The sequence below is a fragment of the Myotis daubentonii genome, chromosome 19, assembly GCF_963259705.1.
Source record: "Myotis daubentonii chromosome 19, mMyoDau2.1, whole genome shotgun sequence".
NCBI classification, from domain to species: Eukaryota; Metazoa; Chordata; class Mammalia; order Chiroptera; family Vespertilionidae; genus Myotis; species Myotis daubentonii.
In genome coordinates, this window is record NC_081858.1 from 15,258,663 (window position 1) to 15,286,494 (window position 27,832).

The 27,832-nt window shown below is 52.4% G+C and overlaps 2 protein-coding genes across 3 annotated transcripts; one reads left to right on the plus strand and one right to left on the minus strand.

Moving 5' to 3' along the window:
• Nucleotides 1-1,487: 1,487 nt before the first annotated feature.
• ROBO4 (roundabout guidance receptor 4) lies at nt 1,488-17,603 on the minus strand. 2 transcript variants are annotated; one of them, XM_059675848.1, is made up of 18 exons: nt 17,398-17,603; nt 16,741-17,067; nt 16,174-16,331; nt 15,648-15,768; nt 15,169-15,278; nt 14,850-15,078; nt 14,034-14,146; nt 13,462-13,630; nt 13,119-13,304; nt 12,704-12,746; nt 9,402-9,538; nt 9,025-9,288; nt 4,815-4,922; nt 4,482-4,632; nt 4,123-4,368; nt 3,646-4,004; nt 2,477-2,683; nt 1,488-2,372 (listed from the first exon to the last, which is right to left on the minus strand). In XM_059675848.1, exons 1-17 carry the CDS (start codon nt 17,468-17,470, stop codon nt 2,526-2,528), a joined length of 2,952 nt encoding a protein of 983 aa, XP_059531831.1. In that variant the 5' UTR covers nt 17,471-17,603; the 3' UTR covers nt 1,488-2,372; nt 2,477-2,525. The 2 variants fall into 2 exon arrangements, with proteins under 2 accessions (XP_059531831.1, XP_059531832.1); XM_059675849.1 differs by having other exon boundaries at nt 1,491-2,372; nt 4,482-4,617.
• A 9,444-nt stretch (nt 17,604-27,047) lies between these two features.
• Nucleotides 27,048-27,775, plus strand: HEPN1 (hepatocellular carcinoma, down-regulated 1). The gene is given in 4 exon segments (XM_059677114.1): nt 27,048-27,109; nt 27,474-27,540; nt 27,543-27,567; nt 27,570-27,775. Coding segments are annotated over 4 exon segments (360 nt in total).
• Nucleotides 27,776-27,832: the final 57 nt, after the last annotated feature.

Below are 27,832 nucleotides of genomic sequence, written 5' to 3' on the forward strand. Positions count from 1 at the left end.
GGCAGGAGGGGCCACTAGGGGGTGTATATCAGGGCCCTTCCTTTTGAACTTCTGTCAAAACTCTAGGTGAGGACAGGGCTAAGAGACCCGGCCTGTCCTGCCTGCTGAAGTAGCTGAAGTCACTGCCCCCCTAGTGACAACCAGAGGGACTTTCCAGATAACGAACCGTGAGAAACTTGTCCTGCCCTCAGAGAGCTAAGCCCAGGACCTCCCTTCGTGCCTCCTCTGGGTGCTGCTTCTCTCTTGCAAGGGAATATGCCCGCGTAATAATAGCTTTTAAACTCAAAGGAAGGAGGAGCTCATGGGGGAAACCCGGGTCAAGAGGGGAAAACAGGCCCTGACCTGGTCACTCAGTGGTTAGAGCACCAGCCCATGGACCCAAGGGTCTCGATTTGATTCCCGGTCAGACGTCGGTTGCAGGCTTGACTCCTGGCCTCAAACGGGGCACATGTAAGAGGCAACCAATCGATGTCTCTCTCTCCCCTTCCTCCCTCCCACGCTGTCTGAAAATCAACAGAAGAACATCCTCAGCTGAGGATTACAAAAAAAAAAAAAGAGGAATCGGCTTTTGAAACCTCTGAGCCCCTCCTCACAGAGGGTGTGTGCGAACAGGCACGTCCTGGCCAGGTTCGGCCCAGATAGGATGGTTGGCTGGCACAGAATTTTAAACAATGTTGGCCGTGGGTGCCATGGTCCCCATCACCCCCCACCCCACGCACAGCCAGTGCCACTCAAAGGTAAGCCGAGGCCTGTTTCCTTCCCGTTTGCTCTCCCCCGGCTCAGGGACCACCCTGGGCTCTCGGGATTGCCACTGCCCGCATGCCCAGGCTCTGACCGCTCTTGCCACTTCGTCCTAAGTGGGTACAACCCCTTTCTCTCCTTCGGGCTAGCGAACATGGAATATTTTTTAAAGGAATGTTACCAGGAAGCTAAAAGAAAAGCAGATTCCAGGAAAGGAAAATCAGTAGGAGAGGAAGGATGGTTATCTGCAGCGTGGCTCCCTCCTCCGAGGTCACACCCTCCAGCCCAGACTGGCCAGGCCAGGGTAGTCCAGACAGCACTGTCCCCGGGCCCCGCCTTCTCAGCCTCCAAAGTAGAGCCACAGGGCTTTGGGGGATGATCACCCCCGCTCGGGGCCCTTTCCAATGGGCCCTTCTGAAGGCGTCTTCCTGTGGCCCTGCTCATGCTCATCCCCCTCCCCCCCAACCTGAGGATTCTGCCCTTGACCTTTCCTGCCACGTGGGAGAGACGCTGTCTGGGGCGGATGCCCCGGGAGTCCCGCTCCACCGCTGGTTTGCTCTGTTGTCCTGGTGGAAGGGTGTGCACCAGCCAATCATGACAGGTGGCTCTACCTTTTGTGGGATGAGCTACTTTGTTTTAAGAAACCACCTGGGACTGGTCTCTGGGGAGGGGGCTGGGGCGGCTGGAGGCAGGAGTTGTCTTCTCGGGAACAGTTGCCAAGACCAGCAGGCCCTGACCATGCCCAGCCCTCCCTTGCCTGGGTCCTGCTTCCAATCGGATGGGTGAACATAATTCTCCCCTTAGTTCCTGGACAGGGAGGAGTGACATGGCCCAGTGTCAGCGAATGTCTGCTCCCTTCCAGTTCAGGCAATTCTTTCTCTGTCTCCACGTGCCCCCCTCCACCCCGCAACGACGCTCTGGGAAAAGGGCTCACGGAACTCAGGGCATTGCCATGTCATAGTATTAATTCCTTGGGCTCACTTGACAGCAGTGTGGGGAGGGTGGTTTTGTCCCCATTCCGCTCCTCCCGCCCTGGAGCTCCCTCCCTGGTCCGCCTGCGACTTTGCCCTGGTGCTGGGTTGGGCCTTGTGGCTCAGGGCTCTGCTCTGCATCTCCTTTACATGGTGTGTGTGTGGGGGTGGGGGGGGTGGGGGTGGAGCCCCTCTACGGAACACAGTCCAGTGAGGCTGAAGGGAGGCTTGAGGAGCTCCTTCCTCCACGGCCCACCCCCACAAGCTGCCGCTGCCCCCCAGAAAGACCCCTGGCTCCCCCATGTCTCATGATCCCCGTGGATGGGAGAGCAGGAGATGGGCTGCTCCTTAAGCCAGACAGTTTGGTTGTGGGGTTGGGCAGAGCCAAGGACAAGCAAGGCGCCAGGTGGAGACCATTCTCCGCTCCAGGGGCTCCGGGTCTGCTTTGCTGTGATTGTGTTGCTTCATTCCTTTTCACGGTCAAGGAGGGCGAGCTCTCCTGGAGGCCAGATGTACCCAAGGGTAGAGATGCACCGACCAAGATCTGCAGTCCAGGGCCCAGCCCTCCTCAGGGCCCGTGGCTGATAGGAGAGGGAGTTCTGAGTCTCTTCTTGGGGGGCTGGGGTGGGGAGTCTCGGGGACATGCCTCAGGACGAGTCTCTAGGAGAATTGGAGGAGAGTGGAGTTATCCCCTTGCTCCTTGGGTCTCCTGCAGACCCCCGGCTCCACCCAGAACCACACTAGCCAGGCAGACGGACACTTACGGCCAGCCTTGGGGGCAGCGCAGCTGAGATGGCTTCTCTGGGGAGAGTTCTAAGAGTCGGGGGGCCAGGGCGGCAGCCCTCTGCCCAGTCGCTGGATGTGGTTGCTCTCCAGGTCCTCTAGCCAGTCTGACCTCCACTCCCACAGGGGCAGGGAGAGGGTGCGAGTCAGCAAGCGGTCATCCCGGGGGGAGGGAGGCGATGAGGCTCCTGTGTGGGGACAGAGATATCTGTGGAGGGTTGGCCTTCACCCCTGGGAACCAGTCTAGGGAACAAAGCAGACACCCAGCCCTAAGTACAATCTAACCCCAACTTGGCCCATCAGTCTCGATGTCTCTGGCCCCGGGGACAGGAACCATTCGTTTCGTTAGAGAGAATGTTTCGAACTGGCCTTTGCCCATCCTCTCCCACTCCCGGCGTCCTCCTCTTCCTCTGTTAGGGGAACTTCTGCCCTGGATAACCCTTGCTCTCTCGTGCACCACAAGCCTGGTTGTTTTTCTTGGGGCACAGGGCAGGGTTAGGGTTCATATGACAGGAATAGGCGATCTGATACAGGAGATGAAGCAGGGAACAGCTAAGGGGAGCCCTGACTGCCTCTGTGGACATGGAGATGATGGTCCCACTCCACTGGACAGTGAAGGGTGAGCCCGGTGGCTCCTCCCCACAACCACAGACAAGGCAAGAAGAGGGTGTGGAGGCACGGCGGGGGTAAGAGGAGACAGAACGTCCCACAGTGAGGAGGAATCAGAACACTGGGCTGGAGTGAATCACAGGGGCTGGAGCCGCCCTTCCTGGAGACCCCTGTCTGGGTGAGGGGGGGGCCTTCAGGTAGGGGGGTGGGTAGCACTTGGCTGCCTGCAGGCTTCAGACTTGAACAGTCTGTCCCTGTTCTCATGGGGTGACCTTGGGCAAGTTAATAAACCTGATTGACTTACAATTTCCTCATTTGGAAAACAATGAAGAGCATTCCCCCGAGAGGGGTCATTGAATGTATGTACAGTGCTTATCCTAGAGCCTGGGAGGTAGCCATCATTGAATGAAAACTGGCTGTTCTAAGGACAATGACAAAGACCGTGAGGAAGACCATGGCTAGGCACATGGCCTCCTGGTTGGGAAGAAGGGGGTCTTACAGGGGCTGGCCCACTCCAAGGGGTGAGGGTGAGCTGACGTACCTGTGAAGACGCAGTCTGCCTCCCTGGGCTCCAGACCAAAGCCAAGGCTGTCCACGGCCACTGCCAGGGCCCGTGCGAAGTGGGCATCGGCCAGGAAGGAGCCGTCCGAGGAGCTGACCAGGCTGGCTCTGGCACTGGGGGCGTTGTCCTCGGAGGCTGAGCCCCAGCCATTGGCCAGGGAGCCCTCACTGGGGGTGGGGGTGAGGCAGGGCCGAGGTGGGCACAGCAAACTCCCCACCTCGGACCCTACCCCTCCGGCAGCTCTGCCCATGTCTGCCAGCTCTGAAGCTGTGGGAACGCTGATGTACCCGTAGGTGCTGGGGGGTGAAGGAGCCCTTGGCATAGGAGAGACGCTGTTCCTAGGAAGAGGCAACATGGGAGACAGTAGGATTGTTGAGGTGCGGTAGGGCGGGACCATTCCTCTGGGAAGAATGGAACGAGGCAGGGACAACCATACTGTAATATGGGCCTACTCACCTGGGGGTCTCCTCACCCTCACTGAGCTCCAGGCACAGGGCCACCTCCTCAGGAGTCAGCACACTGTCTTGATCCTCCCCCAGGGATGACAGCGAAGAGCTGGACAGGCGACTGGAGGTTGGGCTGGGACCGGACAGGGAGGAGGCCTGGTGGCTGGAGTGGCTGGCGGTACTGGAGGGCCTACAGGTGGGGATGGGGGCTGCTGACAGGGGGTGGGGGGAGGGAGCTCGGGGCTCTGCCACATGCCTGATGGGGTAAGACAGATGGCAGGATGGTTAGTGGGGTCTTTCCAGCCCCTGTCCACCCCTCCCTCACCCCATCCCACCCCACCCCTGCTTTTGGACCCCATGCCCTCTTACTGGGTCTGTTGATTCTGAGTGGGGGGTTCATGAGAAGAGAGGGGTGCTGGCGGGAGAGGGCAAGTCAGCTCGCTGGAGGAGCTGAGGATCTGCGGTCCCAGGGCCCGCCAGGCAACCAGAGTTCGGGGCACAGGTCCTGGGGAACAATAGCCTGGGCATGAGAATAGCGGAACCCCCATCAGCCCCCCACCCCAGCCTGCCCCCTGCCCAGCCCTCCCCTCAGCTTCCTGCCCCTACACCCCCCCCCCCATCAGCTTCCTCAAGGACAGCTGAAGCCGGCTGTAGGGGCTGGTGGGCCCCTGTACCCCACCTCACCGCCTCACTTCCTCTCACCTGGGCTTTGGGAAAGGTTCTTGGAGCCTTTATTTCCTGCCTCCCAGGCCCAGAGCTCCATCGGGTGGCTGCCCCGGAGCAGCGGGGAGCTGTTGGCCTGGTGCAGCTCTGCAAAGGAAGAATCGGCCATTGAGGGACAAGCCAGGGTGGGCCTGTCAGACCCCCACCTCAGGCTCCAGCTTTGGCCTTGTCATTCAGTTACGCTTTAAGGCCCCTGAACAAAGAGAAAAGAGGGAAGAACCGCCCTCCCTCTTCTCCTCCCCTTCCCACCTTCAGCCAGGCAGCTGTGAGAGGGTGGGAGGAGCACCAGGCTTGGAGTAAAAATATGGGCTCTCGTAGCCCAGCTGGGCCATGCAATAGCGGTGTGCCCTCAGGTAGATCCATGAACCTTTCTGAGCCTGTTTCATTTGTAAACACTCACAGCAAATGATGGCTTTTCCAATTAAATAAACACAGATCGGAATGTTCCTGGCACCTAATAGCTTTCTTCCCTTTACTGGATGTATTGCCATCTTCCTGATCTCTGTGTAGCCTCACACGGTTACTCTTCTCGGTAGTTTTAGCTCCTTCTTCTCTTGGAGAGAATCTATTCATTTCCACTCTTCACATTATGAAAATCTCACATGGTTCTGGCTGGCCCTGCCCTGAGCAACCTGAGCATCTTTCACCCGGGGACATGGGTTAGACCAGCGGTTCTCAATCTGTGGGTCGCGACCCCTTTGTGGGTCGAGCGACTCTTTCACAGGGGTCGCCTAAGGCCATCGGAAAACACACATATAATTACAGATTGTTTTTGTGATTCATCACTATGCTTTAATTATGTTCAATTTGTAACAATGAAAATACATCATGCATATCAGATATTTACACGACGATTCATAATAGTAGCAAAATTACAGTTATGAAGTAGCAACGAAAATAATGTTATGGTTGGGGGTCACCACAACATGAGGAACTGTATTAAAGGGTCGCGACATTAGAAAGGTTGAGAACCACTGGGTTAGACTGTCATGAATGGGTAAGACAGAAACAAGTCACCCGAGACCAGGCCAGGTGTGAAGGAAGAGGCACTTTAGAGTAGGAAAATGTTTTGGTCTCACCCAGAGAGGCAATGCCCTGCCCGTAGATAGTCAATATTTGTTGGCTAACTGAGTGAATGAAGGATGCTGTTAGAGATGTAGGTGTAAACACATACAGACGTGACTCCCACTGAGGGTGAACCACACTTCGAGACAAGGCTGAGTGAACTCTGACAATAGGGAAGCCAAGGTCACTGAGAGGACTGACCCAGCCACGTACAATGCTTCCTGGTCAGGCCCAAACCCAGGTGATCTAAGTTTAAACCAGAGAGGAACTGGGTAATGTAAATAGGAAATAACAGATTTCCCCCAGACCAGGAACCAGAGCAAAGGAGGAAAGAAACAGCCTTCAGATTAGTGTCCCATGATCAGAAGCCCAGACCAAAGGCCAGGCAGGACCCTGGAGGCCGAGCTGTCTAGTCGATCTCATCCTAAAGCCTTGGGGGCCACCATGGCCAGTTCAGAGCAGGGACAAGACTAAGACCCCATCTGGGCCCTGGGAATCCATGGACAGTGGCCAGATCTTCTGAGCCACTGGGATAAAACCACACAATGGCTGGACTTCCTCTATTGAGGTTTGCTTTCATACTTCGCCTGATTTGGTTTGTGTACATTTCCTTTCGTTGAATGACCTAGTACCTGGCTTCGGAACTAAGCTCAGAAGTGGAGACACAGGTTGGCTGGCTGGCTGGTTGGTTGTATGGAAAAGGAAGGAAGCCCTAACCGGTTTGGCTCAGTGGATAGGGCGTTGGCCTGCGGACTGAAGGGTCCCAGGTTCGATTCCGGACAAGGGCATGGACCTTGGTTTCGGGCACATCCCCTGTGGGGGGTGTGCAGGAGGCAGCTGATGGATGTTTCTCTCTCTCATTGATGTTTCTAATTCTCTATCCCTCGTTCTTCCTCTCTGTAAAAAATCAATAAAATGTATTTTTTTAGAAAAAAGAAAAGGAAGGGAAAGGCCAATTCTGGAAAAGGCCACGTTTGTCCCAGCCCTTTTCATTTCCTCTAAAGGACCCTGGTAACAACAAGCCCCTCCCCCCTTGCTCGGAAATACTTGGATTTTAGTTTCAATGTTATTTGAATAAGAAACTAGGCAATAAAAATGTTATCAAGGTCAGGCCAAATCTCACTGGCCAGCCCTGAATTGCAATACATATTGGTTTGAATTAATGAGAATATTCGGTGTATGTATCTGACAAAGTACGGGGAACTAAGAACCTGGTATAATGGTTGAGACCCGGGAGAGGGTGATAATATCTATCATGGAGAAAAACCCCAACAAGAGTCAAACGGTAGGAAAAGGGAATAAGTAGGTTACGGGGAGTAGGGACGCTGAGAGAGCCTGCCCATTTTAGGAAATGAAGACGCATCAGTCGTGGGCTAGGTGACAGCAGTGGAGCCGACGCCAGGCTCTGGACAAGGTCAGAGCATGATCTGCTGATGACTAGCGGGGACGTGGCTCACACTGGGGATCAAACTTGTAACCTGGGCACGTGCCCTGACCAGGAATTGAACTGTGACCTCCTGATTCATAGGTCGATGCTGAACCACTGAACCACGCTGGCTGGACGGAAAGCTGGTTTTTAAATGAGATTCATGCAACCTCTTTTTAGTTGGTATTTTATTACCACTGAGATTTTCTAATGCAATAGCTTTGAGGCAAAGCTGGAAAAAAATGCCAGCTTCATTAATATTTAGAGACATACAATTTTGGATATTAGACAAGCTTCTAATTACTCTGAATCCACATTTGTTTTAATAAAAATTCAATTATAAACTTTAAAAAAATTGGCTGTTGAGCCTGACCAGTATGCCCAATGGTTGAGCCTCTACTTATGAACCAGGAGGTCAAGGTTCGATTCGTTGATTCTGAGTAGGGAGCATGTAGGAGGCAGCCAATCAATGATTCTCTCTCATCACTGATGTTTCTATCTCTCCCTCTCCCTTCCTCTCTGAAATCAATTAGACATATATATTTTTTAAAATGGCTGTTGAGCATTTGTAAGTCTCACTCATCAGTACAGAAGGCTCATGAAGACAGCAGACAGGGTGCAGGCCAATGTTTGGAGATGGGAGAAAGGAGTCAGAGGATAGGATTTCCCACGGACGCTCCCAGAGACAGTCAAAGTGGCCCCTGGGAGCAGACCACTCTGACTTCAGCTCTGAGTTCTGCCCCTTATTGATGTAGGATTTTGAATGAGTTACCCAAATCTGCTCCTCTTTCCCTATCTGTGAAATTAGAGGAAATAATACCAAGTCAATATGTTGTGAGGCTTAAATAAAATAAATATAAGTAAAGCACCTAACATAGTGGTTGCTAAAGAAACAGAAACTAGCCTGGCCGGTGTGGCTCAGTGGTTCAGCATCGACCTATGAACCAGGAGGTCACGGTTTGATTCCTGGTCAGGGCACATGCCCGGGTTGAGGGCTTGATCCCCAGTAGGGAGCATGCAGGAGGCGGCCGATCAATGATTCTCTCTCATTGATGTTTCTATCTCTCTCTCCTTCTCCCTTCCTCTCTGAAATCAATAAAAATATATTAAAAAATAGAAAGAAACAGAGACGATAATGATGTTTCTCTGGGAAGTCAAAGCAGGTTGCTGGGAGTCAGGAGAGATTTGGCAGAAAGGAACTGCTCCCCTGGGGAGCAAGCTGAGAGTCAGGCCTGGGCAGACTTGTGTGGAGCACAAGGGGGGTTGTTCATGGGAACCAGAGCCTTGGTGCCAGCACTGGGCGCATTCTGGGCACATCCTGCCAGGTTCTGGAATGACTGGTGTGCTGGTCAGGCACTTGCGTTAGACTTTGAGCCCTTAGGGGGCGAGGACCGTGTCTGGTGTCTCTTGGGCCCTGGTGCTCGCTTATCAACGTGTGGAGTTGAGCTGATAGCAGAGGCAGGGCCGCTCCTGGTGCAGCCAAACTGAAAACAGAGCCCATGTAGAGGAAAGCTGAGGCCAGCACGGCCCTCGCTGAGTGCGTCCGTGATGGGGATCCAGGAGGATAGGCCAGTCAAAGCTGTGGGTGGGATGCTACCCACACCCGCCTGCCAGGGCCCAGCCCACATTCCCACCACATTCCCACTCCTGGGCCCTCCTCCTGCCTGCTCCGGGCTGGGTCAGCGACCCCGTCCTTACCTTGCTTCTTTCTGGCCTTCCAAGCCTCTGCGGGGGCCACAGAGAAGCGAGGGGAAGAGAGCCCCCGGCGGCTGCAGAGGCTGTCGGAACTGGGCCAGGGGCTGGAGAGCCGGGCCAGCTGGGGCCGGAGGTGCCTGAGAGCTGGGGCCTGGGGGCTTGGCCGGGCTGGGGGGCTGGAAGGCAGCTCAGCGATGAGGGAGCCATAAAAAGTGCGGGTGTCGGGAAGCAGGGGCACCCCAGGGCTGCGGGGATCCCAGGAGATCACTGCAATAAGACATAATAGGAGTGATGGTGGGTCATCCTGCCCACGGCTCCCTCCTCCAGCCCTGGGGTCTCGGTTCCACTGCCAGACCCTGGCCGCCTCTGGGCATGCTCACAGGAGCGCCGGCAGTCTAGTGGGTCCCGGGGGTCCGCTCCCAGCCGGCTGCTTAGGCTGCTGCTGCTGCTCAGGTCCCGAGAGCAGGAGGTGGATCGCCAAGTGTCTGCCAGCCAGGGGGAGTCGCTGTGGTCCATCCTGCAGCAATGGGGGGGGGGGGCGGGGAGCAAGGGGGGAGGCAGGGACAAGGGCAGGAGAAACAGCGTAAAGCAAGAACCACGGGGTAGCTGAAGGAGGTGAGGAGATGGTGCTAGAGCAGCTGTTCTCAACCTGTGGGTCGCGACCCCTTTGGCCTAAGACCATCAGAAAACACATATATAATCACATATTGTTTTTTTTTAATATATTTTATTGATTTTTTTCTACAGAGATGAAGGGAGAGGGATAGAGAGCTAGAAACATCGACGAGAGAGAAACATCGATCAGCTGCCTCCTGCACACCTCCTACCGGGGATGTGCCCGCAACCAAGGCACACGCCCCCGACCGGAATTGAACCCGGGACCCTTCAGTCCGCAGGCCAACGCTCTATCCACTGAGCCAAACCAGTCAGGGCTCACATATTGTTTTTGTGATGAATCACTATGCTTTAATTATGTTCCATTTGTAACAATGACATTGGGGGTCACCACAACATGAGGAACTGTATTGAAGGGTCGCGGCATTAGGAAGGTTGAGAGCCACCATGCTACAGGCTTTATTCTACCTACTTTTAAGCCCTTCAGACTCTTTAAAATCTCTCACTGATGTCTCCAACTCAGTGCCCTTTCTTATCCTGGTTATCTGGGGAAGTCCAGGTTGCCCAGAGATAAGAGGTATTAAAAAGAAACAGCTGTGTGCTAAGATAAAAAGAATATCTCTCTGGAGCCAGACAAACCCAGTTTGAAAATCCCGGTTGGCAAAAAAAAAAAAAAAAAAATCCCCGTTGGTCGCAGCCCAGCTGTGCATCCCTGGGAGCAAGTCTGTCAGCCTCTCTAAGCCCCAGCTCTCCATCTGTAAAAGTAACAACGCCCTTCCATATAAGGCTGATGCTGTGCGCTGGGGCCAGGAAACGTGAGGTCATGCGCTGGCAGAGCAGAGCTTGCTACGTGAATGTGGCCTCGCGACCTCTAGCCTGGTTCCCTTCGAACAGGGGGTCATGCAGACTGCCTGAGTCAGGTTTCAACAGCGGGGACCGGCCAACGCACTTCTCTGCCTGAAACCTCCCGTGGCTCCCCTTTACCCAGGGAGCGCCCGGCTGCCTGGCATGGCGAACAGGGCCCCCAGTCTGGTTTCCAACTGCCTGACCAGACCCATCTCACACGCTATGCCCCAGGCAGACTAAACGGCTTTTCCTTCCCTGCGAACATGGCGGCGATTTCCGGCTGCCCGCGATGGCCTTCTCCTTCTCACTGTCAGGGTCAATGTGAAATCTCCCTCCCGAATTTCCCCACCCCAGTCTCCTCCATGTATCTTGTACATGTGCCTGCACGTCCAACTCTGGATTGCATTCGCTTGGATGTCTCTGTCTAGACTGGTGGTTCCCAACGCGGGGCACCCCCCCACCCCACAGGGATGCAATTTGATTTTTAAGGGGGGCAATTTGAGAATGAGTTATTAACAGTGAATTTTTTGCATTTCCGATGGTTCTAGGGGCCTCGTATACAGTTTATAAATATACATTGTGACATATTTATGCATTCCAGTTCTCTATTACCGGTATGTGTTTTGAAACTTTATTTGCTATTTTTTTTTCATATTATTATTATTATTATTTTAAACAATTTCTTAGTGATTTCTTTCTCAGTACTTCATCTGTCCTTTCGTTCTTTTATTTTTCTCTTTCATGGATGCCATGTTCTTCGAAGCTTGTTTAGACCATGTAATGGCCTTTTAGGCTTCCTCCATGTGAATGGGAGTTCACTTTTTGAATCATAAGAATTATATGTCACTGGGTGGGAGTGGGCATCAGGGTTTTAGAGATGCTCAGGTGGGGCGTGGCCAAAAGAGGTTGGGAACCACTGGTCTAGACTGAGTTCCTGGCAGATGGAGACTGTTCTAGAGAAATGAAGGCATCTCCCTCAAGGATGGGGGTGAAGTCCCAGGGGGACAGAGAACGTTCAGGGCAGAGCAGACAAAGCTCAGGTGGAAACTCAAGAGGAAGGCCAGTGGGCACAGAGAACACAGGAAGGAACCTTGCTCGGAGCTGAGACACTGACAGAAAAAGGGTCTGGCGGGATGTATCTGGCACCTCGTACGTAGGTGCTCGACAAACGTCTGTTGAAAGGTGCAGACCTGGGCTGCGAAACCTCCCAGAGGAAATCTAATGCGATAAAGAGCAGGAGAATGTGGGCAGATGAAATGGTTATTTTAGTGTAAAACTCGGCCAACAGGATGAAAAAGCATGCTTGCTTTCTGAGTCTCTCGTCTCATAACCGCAGGCGTGCTCTGGCAGCCAGACACACTTGAAGCAGAGGTCCCTGCAACCGCCCTATGGTGTAGGGGCAGAGCGCCCTCTACTGGAACTGTGGGTGGACTGCCGTGAAGGAAAGATGGCTCCCTAGGTTGAGTGATGGACCGAAAGCAAAGGCAAAGAAAGGTACTGCTAGGCGAACTCTGAGTGCACAGAGAAAATCAGGAATTAGGCTGCTCCTCCCACGCTAATGATTCTCCACCCAGGAGGATGACTCAGCAGGAAAGTGTAGTCAGTATTATCAGTGAGAGCCTGGTGACAAGAGCATTGGATGAGGACAGTGGTTCTCAACCTTCCTAATGCCGCGACCCTTTCATACAGTTCCTCATGTGACCCCGAACCATAACATTATTTTCGTTGCTACTTCATAACTGTAATGTTGCTACTGTTATGAATCGTCATGTAAATATCTGATCTGCAGGATGTATTTTCAGTGTTACAAATGGAACATCATTAAAGCATAGTGATGAATCACAAAAACAATATGTAATTATAGATGTGTTTTCCGATGGTCTTAGGCGACCCCTGTGAAAGGGTCGTTCGACCCCCAGTGGGGTCGCGCCCCACAGGTTGAGAACCGCTGGATTAGGAGTTCAGAAGGCCAGCTGTGTTGCCTTGGGCAAAGCTACTTAAGCCTATGATTCTGTTTACACTCTGTCAAGTGGTCTGATAGTAACATTATTGAAAGAGAAAAACAATTCTCACTTGGAGTTGAGGAGAGATACAGATACCAGGCAGGACTCCAAACTGCCTGGTGTAAGGGAGACTCCATCCAATTCTCTGTTCCAGCTCCACTGACCCTGGGTCCCCCTGCCCCTCCCTCACCTCAGGCCATGCCCCTTTCATGTCTCACCTGTGTTTTAGGATGGCGTCCTCGCTGGTATATCTATACAGACCTGGGAGGGGACAGGAAGAAGGCTCAATGTAGAGTCCCCAGCATCAGGCTAGAGAGCTAACCCCCATAGTGTCCTTTTTAAAAGAAATATGTATTTTTTTTATTATTATTATTTCAGAGAGGAAAGGAGCGGGGGAGAGAGTCAGAAACATCGATGATGAGAGAGAATCACTGATTGGCTACCTCCTGCAAGCCCTTCCTGGGAATCAAGCTTACAACCCAGGTATGTGCTCTTGACAAGAAATGAACCTGGAACCCTTCAGTCCTCAGGCCGAAGCTCTATCCACTGAGCCAAGCCAGCTAGGACCCCCCTATAGTGTTCTTACTGGACCCAGTGAGTCCTGACCCCCTGGAGTCTGCTTCCCTCTCTCACCTGGGCCCAGGTGCACCCCAGTGCGGCGCCGACGGTGGATACACACAGTGGTGCCCAGCAGCAGCAGCCAGAGCAGGACAGCCCCGGTGGCAATGACCTCTGGACGCTTCAACGTTGCTCTCAGCTGCTCCAGGATCCATGGGCCGGGGTCTTTGGGCTCTCGGGTGGCTCGCTCCATGGTCTGCTCTGTATAGGATTTGGAGCTCAGGGGCAGGGGGCAGGGGGAGCAACGAGGGTCGGACAGAGAAGGGGGAAGAGCTGGAAGTGGGAAGTGGGGACAATGAGAGGAAGGTGGGCATTGGGGCTGAGGGATGTGGGTGGGACCAGTGGAGACTCTCCTCACCTAAAATGAGGCAGACGGGGCTACTGGGCTCCCCATACCCAGCGCCGGTGACGGCAGCCACCTGCACACAGTAGGAACCTGGCGTTTGGGTGGCAATCTCCAGCTGGGTCTGCTCACCGGCCACTGTCCAGTTGGTTGGGGGCCATGAGGTGTTGCTCAGGCTCCACACCTAAGGACAGGCAGGGTGAGCAATGCCCCCAGGCACCATCCCAGCTGCTGGGCCCTTCATCTGCAGTCAGACTCCGAGCCTGTGGTCACCCTGCCCTGGGGTTGACCAGGGAACACTCCCCTCACAACCACCCCCACTTCTCATCCCGTCCTGGGCCCTACATTCAGCCTCACTTTCCGCGTCTGTAAATTAGGGATAAGAACCAGGTGGACCGGGGATGAAATGAGACCAGGGAGCTAACTGCTTGGCACGGGCTGGCAGACGCTCACTTATCAATAGTGGGTGCTCCTCGCTTCTCTGCACGGGTTCACTTCTCAGTGCCCAGAGCGAGGGCAGGCAGGATGCCAAGGGAGAGGGAGGCCTCGGCACCCCTAGGAAGGGGTGTGTCAGCTTGTGGGGGTACCTGGTAGCCACGGATGATGCCATTGTGGTTTTTAGCAGGTGGTGGGACCCAGTTCACAAGGATGCTGCCATTGCCCGATTTTAGGGTCACCTCCTGGGGAGGGGCACTGGGCACTGGGGGTGGGAGAGAGGAGATAGGAATGAGGGAGCTCCAGGGTGAAGGCTGGGATGGGGGCACGGGGCAGAGGCCACACTGAGAATAAGCGCTCCGCTTGCCTGACCAGGGCAGACGGATCCACGAGCAGGACCCACCATCCCCCCAGACTGGAGTGGGACAGTCCTCCAGGCCCCCCAGACTGGAGTGGGACAGTCCTCCAGGGCCCCCCAGACTGGAGTGGGACAGTCCTCCAGGGCCCCCAGACTGGAGTGGGACAGTCCTCCAGGGCCCCCCAGACTGGAGTGGGACAGTCCTCCAGGGCCCCCCAGACTGGAGTGGGACAATCCTCCAGGGCCCCCAGACTGGAGTGGGACAGTCCTCCAGGGCCCCCCAGACTGGAGTGGGACAGTCCTCCAGGCCCCCCAGACTGGAGTGGGACAGTCTTCTAGGGCCCCTCAGACTGGAGTGGGACAGTCCTCCAGGCCCCCCCAGACTGGAGTGGGATAGTCCTCCAGGACCTCCCAGACTATCCTCCAGGGCCCCCCCAGACTGGAGTGAGACAGTCCTCCAGGCCCCCCCAGACTGGAGTGGGATAGTCCTCCAGGACCCCCCAGACTGTCCTCCAGGGCCCCCCCAGACTGGAGTGGGACAGTCCTCCAGGCCCCCCAGACTGGAGTGACACCAGAGGTCTATTGTTGGTCGTGGGCACCTGCCCCTGACCTTGCTCAGGCAGCCTCAGGAGCAGCACGTTGCTGTCAGGGCCCCGAGCCCGGCCGGAGGACGGTCTCACTTTGAACTCGTAGTCTTGGCCCCAGCGGAGGCCCCCGAGCTCTGCGCTCTGCGAGCCAGCCAGCAGGGCCTCTGCCCACGGAGCTCCCTGGCCTCCTGGCACCGGCTGGGTCCTGAATAGCGCCGTGTAGGACTGGGCAGGGGCAGCAGGGCCGCTGACCTGGGAGAGAGTCCGGAGAAAGGTGGGGGGTCAGGGACGCGGTCCTGTCTGGACCCCGGACTGGCTCCAGCCCTGGGCGCTGGGCCTCACCTTCCAGCTGAGCCACACGGCAGGCGCAGGCTTGGTGCCCTTGGAGGGACCCGGGTTCAGCAGGGTCACGTTTTCCAGCTGAATGCGCACGGCCAGAAGCTCCAGAGGCTCTGGGGGAGAACAGGGCTGGGTTGGGGGCTCCAGGCCCAAGTGAAGGAACTGAGGGGTCCAGGATCCCTTAGCTGCCGAGAACCCAAAACTCCCAGCTTCCTCAGAACTAGAGCACCCCTATCTCCACTGAGGGGTGGGGAAGCAAACCTCCCCTAAGATGGGGTCCACCATCTGATGCCAATCCCAGGTTGAACCTCACATACCCTAACCTCAGCCCAAACCAGACCACACCAGCCTAACCGGACCGCGCCCCCCCGCCCCCACCCCCCCGCCCCCACCCCCCCGCCCCCCCACCCCCCGCCCCCCCCCGCCCCCCCCCACCCCCCCCCCCGCCCCGCACTGGCCCTGATGTTAGCTCCCTGCCTTACCCTGGACAGACACCCTGGCTGCCCGGCTCTTCCGCTGTCCCGCATTGTTGGTGGCCACACACATATAAGTCCCCGAGTCACTCTTCTCTGCTCTTAGCATCCGCAAGGAGCCACTGGACACCTGTCAGGACAGGCACATGCGCAGTCTCCCGTGAGGGGAGGGGCTCTGACAGGGGGGGCAAGCTGAGGGCCTTGCCGCCTTCCTCTCCTCAAATTCTGCGGGGGCACTCAGAAGGCGGGTCAGTCCCCAGGGCAGACCCTGTAGTGGGCACTCAGAAGGCGGGTCAGTCCCCAGGGCAGGCCCTGTAGTGGGCACTCAGAAGGCGGGTCAGTCCCCAGGCGGGTCCTGTAGTGGGCACTTAGAAGGTGGGTCAGTCCCCAGGGTGGGCCCTGCAGGGGGCACTCGGAAGGTGGGTCAGTCCCCAGGGCAGGCCCTGTAGTGGGCACTCAGAAGGCGGGTCAGTCCCCAGGGCGTGCCCTATAGTGCCGGGACAGGAGGAGGCATGGGGAAGGGAGCTATACTCACCCTGTGCCGCCCCGGCTGGAGGGCCAGGGGTTTCTCATCCTTCCACCACAAGACCGTGGGCTCTGGGTAGCCCCAGGGTGGCCAGCACTCCAGGATCACCTGCTCGCCCACCGTGGCCACTGTATCCTGGGGCTGGACCCGGAAATCCTCCTGAAGGACTGTGGGGAGGAAGGAGGCTCTGGGGGGAGCAGTGCCCGGTCCTCCCCTCCCCAAAGGCCCCCCTTGGTGTCTCCTGCCACACCTGCCCCATTCTATTTTTTCACGACTGTGCCCACTCTTCAGAGACCCACCTCCTAAGCGTTCCACGTAAGTTCACCCCCAACTCGGCTCTCTCCTCCCGGTTCCCAGTCTGATATCCCTTCCAACCTCCCTCTGACGCCAATCCCAGGTTGAACCTCACATACTGTAACCTCAGCCAAAACCAGCCCACACCAGCCTAACTGGAGCCTCCCCCTCACCCCCCAAAACACACGCACATATTGATCCTCACAGATACCCCTTCAAACCTCCTCAGCACAGACATATCACCCCAGGTGTGCCCACCCCGGCTCCCCTCCCAGGCCTCACCAGCCGCAGACAGCCGAGCGCCGCGGCTCACCGCTGTGCCCAGCCGGTTGCTGGCCTCACATGTGTAGATGCCCAGGTCCGTGGATAGGGCCTGGTTGTTGCGGGCCTGAGCCTGGGTGGAGGGCCAGTGCAGCAGCAGGGTTCCATCAGGTAGGAGCTGGTGTGTGTCTGGGGGCTCCATGCTCAGGGGCTGCCCATTCAGCAGCCAGTGGATGGTGGGAGGCGGCTGGCCTGAGGCTTGGCAGCTCATCTGGACGGGCTCGGGGCCCTGGAGCAGCTGGTCCTGTGGGTGGACTATGATCTGGGGTGGGGAGTCCTGAGCCGTGCCTCCTGGAAGGGAAAGGGAGGTGGAGCCCAGTCTGACTACCATCAGGTGCCCAGATCCCTGCATTCCTCACCTGCCTTCTCTCCTCTGAGGATCAATTCAAAGGAAGGAGACCTTTCGAACTCTCAATCTGTCAGTCTCTCTCTCTCTCTCTCTCTCTCTCTCTCTCTCTCTCTCTCTCACACACACACACACACACACACACATACACACACACCATCATCATCATCATCAACATCATCATCATCTCTTGCAAAGGAGCAAGGGGGGCCTCTTCTTCCCTGGCCAGGCCCTGGATCCAGGGAGCCTGAGCTAAGAGAGGGGGCGGCCACACTCACCCATGAACAGAAGCAGGAGAGGCAGGGGCCACCGGACCCCAGGGAGACCCGCTCCTCCGGAGCCCATGGCTGCTCTCAGGTCTCTGTCCTGGTCCCCAGCACTTTGTCTTGCGGCTCTGAGCTCACAGGGAGGGGAGGGGCGGGCAGGCCGTTGGTGGTTGTTTGTGGCCGAGACTGCCCCAGAGGGAAGCAGCTCTGAGGAAACCGATGCTTCCTGCCTGGCCCTCGGTGCCTTGAAGAACTGGGAGGAGCCCAGAGGAGAGAAACTCCCTGGCTCCCAACCCCAGCCCTGAGGCTTACCTTGTGATCTAGTCTGGGATTTCTTTTTCTTTTATTTTTTTTAAATATATTTTTATTGATTTCGGAGAGGAGAAAGAGGGAGAGAGAGAGGGAGAGATAGAAACATCAATGATGACAGAGAATCATTGATCGGCTGCCTCCTGCACGCTCCCTACTGGGGATCAAGCCTGCAACCGAGGTACATGTCCTTGACCGGAATCAAACCCGGGACCCTTTAGTCCGCAGGCTGACGCTCTGTCCACTGAGCCAAATCGGCCAGGGCTAGTCTGGGATTTCTTAAAGGCAATCCTCACACTAACCATAACTCTAACCACAGCTTTGACCCTTTAACCCTAAGCCTGTACTTAAACCTTGAGTCTCCATCCTCATTCCTTTGCTTTCAAGTGACCCTTGCTAGAGTGGACCGGAAAGCCAGAGGAAACTGAGCCGAGTGGAGCGGTCACTCCTCGGTCCATTCCTCAGGGATTGATGGAGCAGGGGGCTGGGTGAGACAGAAGACAGGAAGGCTTCAGAGGCTCTGGGACAAGCTGGAGATGCCCACCGTGGGTTCCTATTTAGCTCAGAGACAGATGAAATAAGCTGGGAGACCGTGGGCACAGCAGTGCGTACCTTGGGGGATGGAGCAAGAATGCGATGAGATAAAACATAAATCACTTAGTCCGGTCACCTAATGCATTATACGTGCTCAGTAAGTTTAACCAATGCTGTTATTTTTATGCACACCCCATCACGGAAACTATTCAAGCATCCTCGGCTGGGATACTTCAGGCCCCAGGATGGTGGCTTGAGCCTGATATTTAAGAGTCTTTCCAGCCTTGAAACCTTGTGTCCACTGCCGACAGGCCCGTAGCTTCTGAGCCTGCTGCTTCCCACCCCCCTCCCTGGAGAGAGGCTGCATTCCCCTCTCAGAGCCCACCTCCTGTTTACAGGTTTCTTCCTTCCAAATCTGGAATGTCAGCCATTTCCTGGAGCTGTTCCCGGAAAGCCAAGGCCGCCAAGGCCGGGCTCTGGGGGCTCAACGGAAGACTGTCCAGCCTTTGTTTCCAGTAGTTCCTGGCCAGCTCCTCCGTGAGGCCCCTAACCCAGCTGACTCCCTCGCTTCCTCCCCTTCCCATCCTGGCGTTGTACCAGCCACGGCCACAGCCCTAACAGCCCATGAAGAGGAGTGAAGGCCCAGCTGGTGGCTGGCATCGCTCAGTGGTAGAGCGTCAACCTATGAACCGGGAGGTCACGGTCTGATTCCAAGTCAGGGCACAGGCTCGATTCCCAGTGTGGGGTGTGTAGGAGGCAGCTGATTGATTCTCTCTCATCATTGATGTTTCTCTCTCTCCTTCTCCCTCTCCCTCCCTCTCTGAAATCAATTAAAAAAATAAAGGGGTGGGAAGGCCTCTTTCGCAAGTCCTCTTCCCCTTCAAATGCAGACCAAGACTGATTGAGACAATTAGAACAAGAGAACACAGTGGTTTTTACAACCTGAGCGCTTCCAAGGGGTGGAGAATAGACAGTGAAAGTAATTGAGTGACAGAGCTGGAAGGATAGGGACTGGGACCAGAAGAGAGCTTGGTATTTCAGAACTGGAGGAGCTACGGGCAGTGGTCAAGTCCACGGCATGTGTGCCAGGCGGAGTGGCACAGAGTTTACCGGGTCAAGGACCTGTGGAGCCAGAGGGATAAAGGGGTATTCATGTGGACACTGCAGTCATCCAAGGGTGACAAGAAGGATGTGCTGAGGCAGATGAATTTACTGCACACCCTGCCAGCCTGAGATTTCCCAGAGACAGAGCCCTGAGGCCTGTCTGGCCCCCTGACTGCTGGCTCCCCAAGAATGTTGCTGTCAGCAATCCTTTGGTAGCCTCTCCTGCTTGCACACTGGACTTGGGGAGATTAACCAAGTTCTCTGCTAAGGACTGAATGCCAACTGGATTTATCTCAAACGTGTGCAATCTAGAAAGATGGTATAAAACCCCCTCAGGGGGGAAGATGGCAAGTCCCAAAGGAATTCGGATTCATGACTAGCCCTGTCCCCAGCTGAGTGAGAACGGACAGGTGGCACAGTGCAGAGAGGTGCCAGCGCTGGACGGCAGGAACAGAGCCTCAGAGGCTACGACGGCCTGAGGAATGGCCCCCGCCCCATGGTCATGTGCCTCATCCCTGGAGATCACCTCCATTCCATTCCATTCCATTCCATTCCATTCCATTCCATTCCATTCCATTCCATTCCATTCCCTCTATTCCCAGACTCTGGAGGACCAAGTGTTAAGAACCGATGGAGATAGAAGGGGCCAATTACTCTGAGCTGTTCCTGTAGGCCAGTGGTTCTCAACCTGTGGGTTGCGACCCCTTTGGCAGTCGAACGACCCTTTCACAGGGGTTGCCTAAGACCATCCTGCATATCAGATATTTACATGATGATTCATAACAGTAGCAACATTACAGTTATGAAGTAGCAACGAAAATAATTTTATGGTTGGGTCACAAGATGAGGAACTGTATTTAACGGGCCAGAAGGTTGAGAACCACTGCTGTAGGCCATTAAGGTCCTTCCCCTTACTTGGTCCAAGCATCAGGGACATTCAGGGATCCATGGAGTGGTTGCCCAAGGGGAGTTCCCAACAGTAAGGTGGCTCTAGATGGCTCCCAGAGACCACAGTGCTCACTTCCGGCAACCTGGCCCATCAGCATCCTGACTGTCTCATTCCCACACACGAAGGAAGAGTTGGCTGCATGAGTCAAGCGGATTCTGTCAGTGGGAGGTGCCTTCACTTTTAAGGAAGTTCTGCTCCTTGCCCTGGTGATCTGCAGACCCAGTGGCCAATTTAGAAAGTACCTTCCTTTGCCCTCTGGTTTTAAAGGGTTGAGGCTTGTGAGTGTCTGATAGTTGCCTGCAAGAGCGGGGAGAAAGGGCAGGGGTTGAGTGCCCTTCTAAAGGACCCTCCAGAGGAAAAATGCCCACCTCTCGTTCCTGGCTTCTCTGGCTTCCTATTTCATGTTCTCTGGAGATGCCGTGGGGGATGCCTGCTGGCCAAGCGAATGGGGTAAAAGGTAAGGATTCGGGTAGGACTGAAGGCAGTAACACTCTGTGGAGATCCTGGTTCCACTGGCAGGGAGACCTTGAGTGTCACATAGCCTCTCCGAGCCCCACTTCCCTCGTCAGGATATGTCGGTATGAGGTTTATGGGTAGGGGATGTGGACGTGCTTTGAGAACACTAGCTATGCGCTAATTATCCCTTGGGTGTTCTGGGAACGGCACATCTCCTCCCTGATCAACCTCAGTCAGCCTCAACCACCCCTAGGTACTCTTTGTGGCTTTTTTTTTCTTCTTCTTCAATTACTTCTCAGTTTATTTTATTCATTTTAAAAAATGGTAGTTGGCACTCAATATTATTAGATGCAAGTGTACAGGATACTGGTTAGACATTGATGTAACAAAGTGATTCCCCCTGATAAGTCTGGTACCCACCCGGCACCATCCAGAGTTATTCCATTATTGGCTATATTCCCTGTGCTGTACTTTACAGCGCATGACTATTTTGTAACTCACAATTTGTACTTCTTAATCCCTTCACTTTTTCAACCAGTCCCCCAGCCCCCTCTCATCTGGCAACCATCAGTTTGTTCTCTGCATCTATGAGTCTGTTTCTGTTTTGTGTGTTCATTTATTTAGTTTTCTAGATTCCGTATATAAGTGAAATCATAGGGCATTTGTCTTTCTCTGTATGACTCATTCAGTTAGCATAATACCTTTTCGGTCCATCTATGTTGTTGCAAATGGTAAGGTTTTGTTCTTTTTTTATGGTTGAGTAATATTTCATACTATATAGGTACCACATCTTCTTTATCCAATTGTCTACTAAGGATCATTTATGTTACTTTTATATCTTGGCTATTGTAAATATTGGCTATTATAAATATTGCTGCAATGAACATGTGAATGAATGCATAAATCTTTTTGAATTGGTATAAAAATTAGTTGGATTTCTTTGGAGAAATACCCAGACATGGAATTGCTGGGTCATCAGGTACTTCTGTTTTTAATATTTTTAGGAACCTACATACTGTTTTCCATAGTGGCTGCACCAATTTACAATCCCACCGACAGTGTCCAAGAGTTCCCTTTTTCCACATCCTCACCAACACTTGTTGTTTATTGATTTAGTGATGACAGCCATTCTGACATGTGTGAGGTGATATCTCACCGTGGTTTGAGTTTACATTTCTCTGATGGTTGGTGACATTGAGCACCTTTTCATATGGCTGTTGGTCATCTGTATGTCCTCTTTGGAGAAATAGCTATTCAGGTTTTCTGCCCATTTTTAAATTGGACAATTTTGTTGTTTTTGGTGCTGAATTGAGTTCTTTATAAGTTTTGGATATAAACCCCTTATCAGATGTATTGTTGGCAAATATCTTCTTCCATTCAGTAAGTTATCTTTTAGCTTTGTTGATGGTTCCTTTGCTGTGCAAAAATATTTTAGTTGATGCGGTACCATTTGTTTATTTTGTCTTTTGTTTCCCTTGCCCAGGGAGATATATCAGGAAAAATATTGCTAAGAGAAACGTCAGAGTTTCCTGCCTATGTTTTCTTCTAATAGTTTTATGATTTCAGGTCTTACATTTAAGTCTTTAATCTCTTTTGAGTTTATTCTTGTATATGGTGTAAAAAAGTGGTCTAGTTTCATTTTTTTGCATATATCTGTTCAGTTTTCCCAGCACCATTTATTGAATAGACTGTTTTAACCCCATTATATATTCTTTTTTTTTTTTTAAATTAAATCTTTATTGTTCATATTATTACATTTGTTCCTTTTTTTTCCCCCCCATAACTCCCCTCCTCCCAGTTCCCGCCCTACCCTCCGCCCTCACTCCCCACCCACTGTCCTCATCCATAGGTGCACGATTTTTGTCCAGTCTCTTCCCACATCTCCCACACCCCTTTCCCCCCCAAGAATAGTCAGTCCATTCCCTTTCTATGTCCCTGATTCTATTATAATCACCAGTTCATTCTGTTCATCAGATTATTTATTCACTTGATTCTTAGATTCACTTGTTGATAGATGCATATTTGTTGTTCATAATTTGTATCTTTACCTTTTTCTTCCTCTTCCTCTTCTTAAAGGATACCTTTCAGCATTTCATATAATCCTGGTTTGGTGGTGATGAACTCCTTTAGCTTTTCCTTATCTGTGAAGCTCTTTATCTGACCTTCAATTCTGAATGATAGCTTTGCTGGATAAAGTAATCTTGGTTGTAGGTTCTTGGTATTCATCACTTTGAATATTTCTTGCCACTCCCTTCTGGCCTGCAAAGTTTCTGTCGAGAAATCAGCTGACAGTCGTATGGGTATTCCCTTGTAGGTAACTGAGTTTCTTTCTCTTGCTGTTTTTAAGATTCTCTCTTTATCTTTTGCTCTTGGCATTTTAATTATGATGTGTCTTGGTGTGGTCCTCTTTGGATTCCTTTTGTTTGGGGTTCTCCGCGCTTCTTGGACCTGTAAGTCCATTTCTTTCACCAGGTGGGGGAAGTTTTCTGTCATTATTTCTTCAAATAGGTTTTCAATATCTTGCTCTCTCTCATCTTCTGGCACCCCTATAATTCTGATGTTGTTACGCTTGAAGCTGTCCCAGAGGCTCCTTACACTATCCTCGCATTTTTGGATTCTTTTTTCATTTTGCTTTTCCGGTTGGATGTTTTTTGCTTCCTCGCATTTCAAATCATTGACTTGATTCTTGCGCTCCTCTGGTCTGCTGTCGGGCGTCTGTATAATATTCGTTATTTCAGTCCGTGTGTGCTTAATTTCTAGTTGGTTCCCCAATATAAGATCGAGGGTCTTATTAGTTTTCGTGTAGAGCTCATTAAGTTTATCGGCAGCTTCTAAACAGTTCTTGAGAGACCTTAAAAGTGTGGTTCTGAACTCTATTTCTTCCATTGACAATTTTGTCCTGTTTCTTTGTCTCCGCATTTTGTTATGCTTCCTTGGTGCACCCCCTAGTGGTCTTTGTTCGCAGTCTTATAGATAAATCTTGATTGCTGTAGCTAATTCCAGGGAGGGTTTGACCTCCAGGCCAAGTGGCTATGAGATTCAGCTGTGTCAGCGGTGAGAGAACTTCTGTCCTCTAGGGAGGTGCTAATCTAGCCTTTGCCTGAGGCTATCCGGCAAATGCCTCTGTGCAGGGCTTGGGCAGGGCGGGTCGAACAGGATCAACAGTGTGGGCCGGAGAGAGCAGTTATGGCGGCTCTCAGTCCTGTCCCCAGGGGCTCTGCCTCTCTGAGTCCCAGCACCCGCTGGAAAGCTCGGAGAGAAAGCTGCACTCGCTCTGACCGAAGCCAGACAGTCCCGCTTCTTCCGCCTGAGTCTGGGTCCCTAAAGACTCGCCCGGATCTGGAGCTCAGAGTCTGCGACTCCCTCCCGATTGAAAACAACAACCGCGCCCTCCGCCGCCAGCCAGCTCCGCGCACTCCGCACCTCAGAATTTGACTTCAGCACTGCGCCTCCTCTGAGTGTCCGTATGCGTTTCTCTTTCCTCCTAGTTGTAGGACTTCCACTCAGCCAGCGCCCCTGTGGTTCTGGGTGATGTCCCTTCCGTTTTTTGGTTTCACTTTTGAAGTAGTTGTTCAAAGCAGCAAACTCCGGCGTTAACCTATGCCGCCATCTTGGTTCCCCCATTATATATTCTTGCCTCCTTTGTCATGGCATGGGCTTATTTCTGGGCTCTCTATTCTGTTCCATTGATCTTATGTATCTGTCTTTATGCCAGTACCATGCTGTTTTGATTACTATAGCCTTGTAGTATAGTTTGAGATCAGGTAGTGTGATACCTTCGACTTTATTCTTCTTTCTCAATTTTTGTGGCTATTTGGGTCCTTTTTAGTCCTATATAAATTTTAGGATTATTTGTTCTGGTTCTGTGAAAAATGATATCGGTATTTTGGTAGTGATTGCATTGAATCTATAGGTTTCTTTAGGTAGTGTGGACATTTTAATTTGGTTCTCCAGTGCGGCGGGAAACTTGGTCTGTGACTGGCAGTGTGTGCCACTGCTGTGGTTTCACTAAATGAATACCTTCCTGAACGCCGAACATCGGCACCAGCTGTGACCTCATGGAGAGGACGAGACCGGCTACACCACCTCCTCCACCCTCCAGCTGCTGTCGTGCAGCCTCTAAAGTTACTATCTTGACTACCTTTTTCTTCCCAAAGAATTCAAGGACCCTGGAGTAGTCCCATTCTGATGCCTCCCTTTCAATTTACCCGCTATTATTTCCCTGTATTTTATTTGTCTGAATTTTGGGAACTGCAGATTAGATATTATTATCATTTTATAAAAGACTGTTCAGATTCACCTTTCTCTTTGCACTCATCTCTTTGCTTACCATTCTTTCTTGTACCTTAAATATTTCTTTTGGAATAATTTTCCCTCTTCCTAAAATATTTTTAGGAGTATTTTTGTTTTTTTTTAGTGTTGATGGTAAACTGTAGTTTTTGTTTTTCTGATAATATCCTTCTTTTGCCCTCCGATATGGAAGTTTGCTTTGCTAAGTATTCTAGGCTAACAGTATATAGTAATAATATATATATATATCATTGATTTTTTTACAGAGCAGAAGGGAGAGGGATAGAGAGTTAGAAAAATCGATGAGAGAGAAACATCGATCAGCTGCCTCTTGCACACCCCCTACTGAGAGTCTAAATCTATTGCTTTTTAATCTTCAGACTCTCCTTCATGGTGATTTATTTCCATCTGTGTTTATGACCTTTCATTGTAATTCATCTTTGGTTGGTCTTAATCTCTGACAATTTTAGGAGGTGCTTTTCTCTAGAGAGGATTTGCAATTTTATTTTATGCTTGTTTTTTAAATATTTTAAAATTGATTTTTAGAAAGAGAGAAAGGGAGAGGGAGAGAAACATCGATGTGAGAGAGAAACACAGATTGGCTGCCTTGCATGTCCCCCCACCAGGTATTGAGGCCCCAACCAGGATGACGCCCAACCTACTGCGCAACACCAGCCAGGGCTAAATTTTTATTGTCGAAGCCTGGGATACGACCAACTGGGGGCCCTTCCCAGGACATCAACTTAATACGGGCGTCTCAGGTCCAGCTCCCCCACCTTGTCACTTGTCCAAGACTAGTTTCCATTACAGGGCTATGTAAACATTTATCCCTGGGCAATCCACATTTTATGGGGACTAGGTAGTCTGGACTCATGTTACACTGCCAAGATTTCATACATGCTGCTCCTTCTGCCTCCAATATGTGTTCTTTCATCCTTTTTTCCTTCTCCTCCACCTGATTAACGAATCTTCCTAACACGAAATTCAGGCCTATTCTCCTCCAAGATACTTTAATCTGGGTTAAAGAACACTCCTATATGCTCACAGAGCACCTTGTATCTGCCTCTATCATTGCATCTTCCATACTGTATTGTAATAATCTGTTTACCCATCTGTCTTCCTCCATGAGGCTTCTGGGTAGGAGTCCTGGCATAGTTATGCTTGTTAGGTTTGATCAAATAATTGAATCGACACCCCTCCCCTGGAAATTGACCTTTAGGCCACTTCACAAGGGACATTTCCTTTCCCTTAGACCACATTCCATTTGCTAAGACCATTATCTCTGGACTTTCCCAGAATCCTGACCTGCCCAGAGAATTCTCTGCCCAAAAAAAGCCTGCCTAGAGTCCTTTAAAATCTCTGACTCCTGCCCTAGTGGGTTTGGCTCGGTGGATAGAGCATCGGCCTGCAGACTGAAGGGTCCCAGGTTCGATTCCGGTCAAGAGCATGTACCTTGGTTGAGGGCACATCCCCAGTAGGGGCTGTGTAGAAGGCAGCTGATCGATGTTTCTAACTCTCTATTTCTCTCCTTTCCTCTCTGTAAAAAATCAATCAATAAAATATATATTTAAAAATAAATCTCTGACTCCCTGCCCCTGGGTGCTGGTGCCATTTGGGGGCTAGCCCATCTGGTATCCAGATGACCAAATAAATTTATAATCCCTTACCACTTTGGCCTTGTGCATTCCTCCTTCGGCAACCCTAACAATGCTGTTTCCTCAGTGTCGATCACAGGGCCTGGACCATGGTAGAGTAACAAATGTTTATGAATCAGTGAAAGAATACCTGAATGGATGAGTGTGGGTGAATGATTTTGGAATAGACAATTTGGGGTTTTCAAAAAGGATGAAGGATGGTGAAGGAAGATGAGAAGAAAAAAGGGAAATGATTGATGTTTTTAAGTTTGTTTTGTTCTCCTTGCTTAAGTGGAAGAAAGATGTCATTTCATTTCATCAAAAGTTTATTGAGCATCCAGTATGTGCTAGGCACGCTGCTAGATGCTAGTAATACAAAGATGAAGATCCAAACAAAATACAAGAGAAACAAAATCCCCCAACCTCCCCAACCCCGCGCAAGGTAAATTTGGCTTCAGCCGGGGAAGCTGGGCCTGGGCCCTCAGGGATTCAGCATCAGGGTACGGAATACAGCAGATTCTCATCTCATCCCACCCTAATCTTCACCCCTGCCTCTCAAGGCTGACCAGCATCTTCCCTTTCTCTGAGTCCTGCATCTCACACCTGCCTGAGCAACTTACCCTGCACCTATTATCTCTGGCTGAGGCACCTGGGAAGGTTAGGGGAGCAGTTCTGGACAACTAAGGGGAGCTGCAAAAGCATGCGGGCTCAAAGGAGCCACAGGCACGCTGGCAGGCAGAGGGGGAGGGGCCAACTAGAGATGCTTTTGCCCTTGGGGCTGGGACAAAACTTGCCCCAGGGTGAAGGGTGGAGACAGGGGCCTTAGGAATTGCTCTGTGGGATGGTGGAGAGTCAGAACTGGAGCTTAGGAGGGGCCTGGGGTGCAAGGACCCCTAGAGGCATCAGAAAACAGAGGTCAACTCAGAAGGTCTCCTCTTCCAGCTTTTCAATTGCCCTCTCTCCTCACACAGTAGATTATTGTCTCTCCTACAAACTGGTCCATAGGCTGGGGCATGGGCCTGGCCTGGCTACACAGGGGCCCTACCTCCCTGTATTCAGATGCTGTGTGGTTAGGGAGTCTGCCCTTCTCCAGTCTCTTGGGATCTGAGTATCTGGGAGCAGGGCAGGTAGAGGGGGGAGCCAAGGGAGCAAGGAGCCTCCCCCC

What these genes read in the sequence shown, in the direction of transcription:
- ROBO4 (XM_059675848.1), bottom strand. Translation starts at nt 17,470, where the DNA reads ATGGGCTCCGGAGGAGCGGGTCTCCCTGGGGTCCGGTGGCCCCTGCCT. An exon ending in TCCAGCCGGGGCGGCACAGG is followed by an intron (nt 15,769 to 16,173) that starts GTGAGTATAGCT and finishes CTGTCCTGACAG; the next exon opens with GTGTCCAGTGGCTCCTTGCG. An exon ending in GAGGGTGAGGAGACCCCCAG is followed by an intron (nt 4,005 to 4,122) that starts GTGAGTAGGCCC and finishes GCCTCTTCCTAG; the next exon opens with GAACAGCGTCTCTCCTATGC.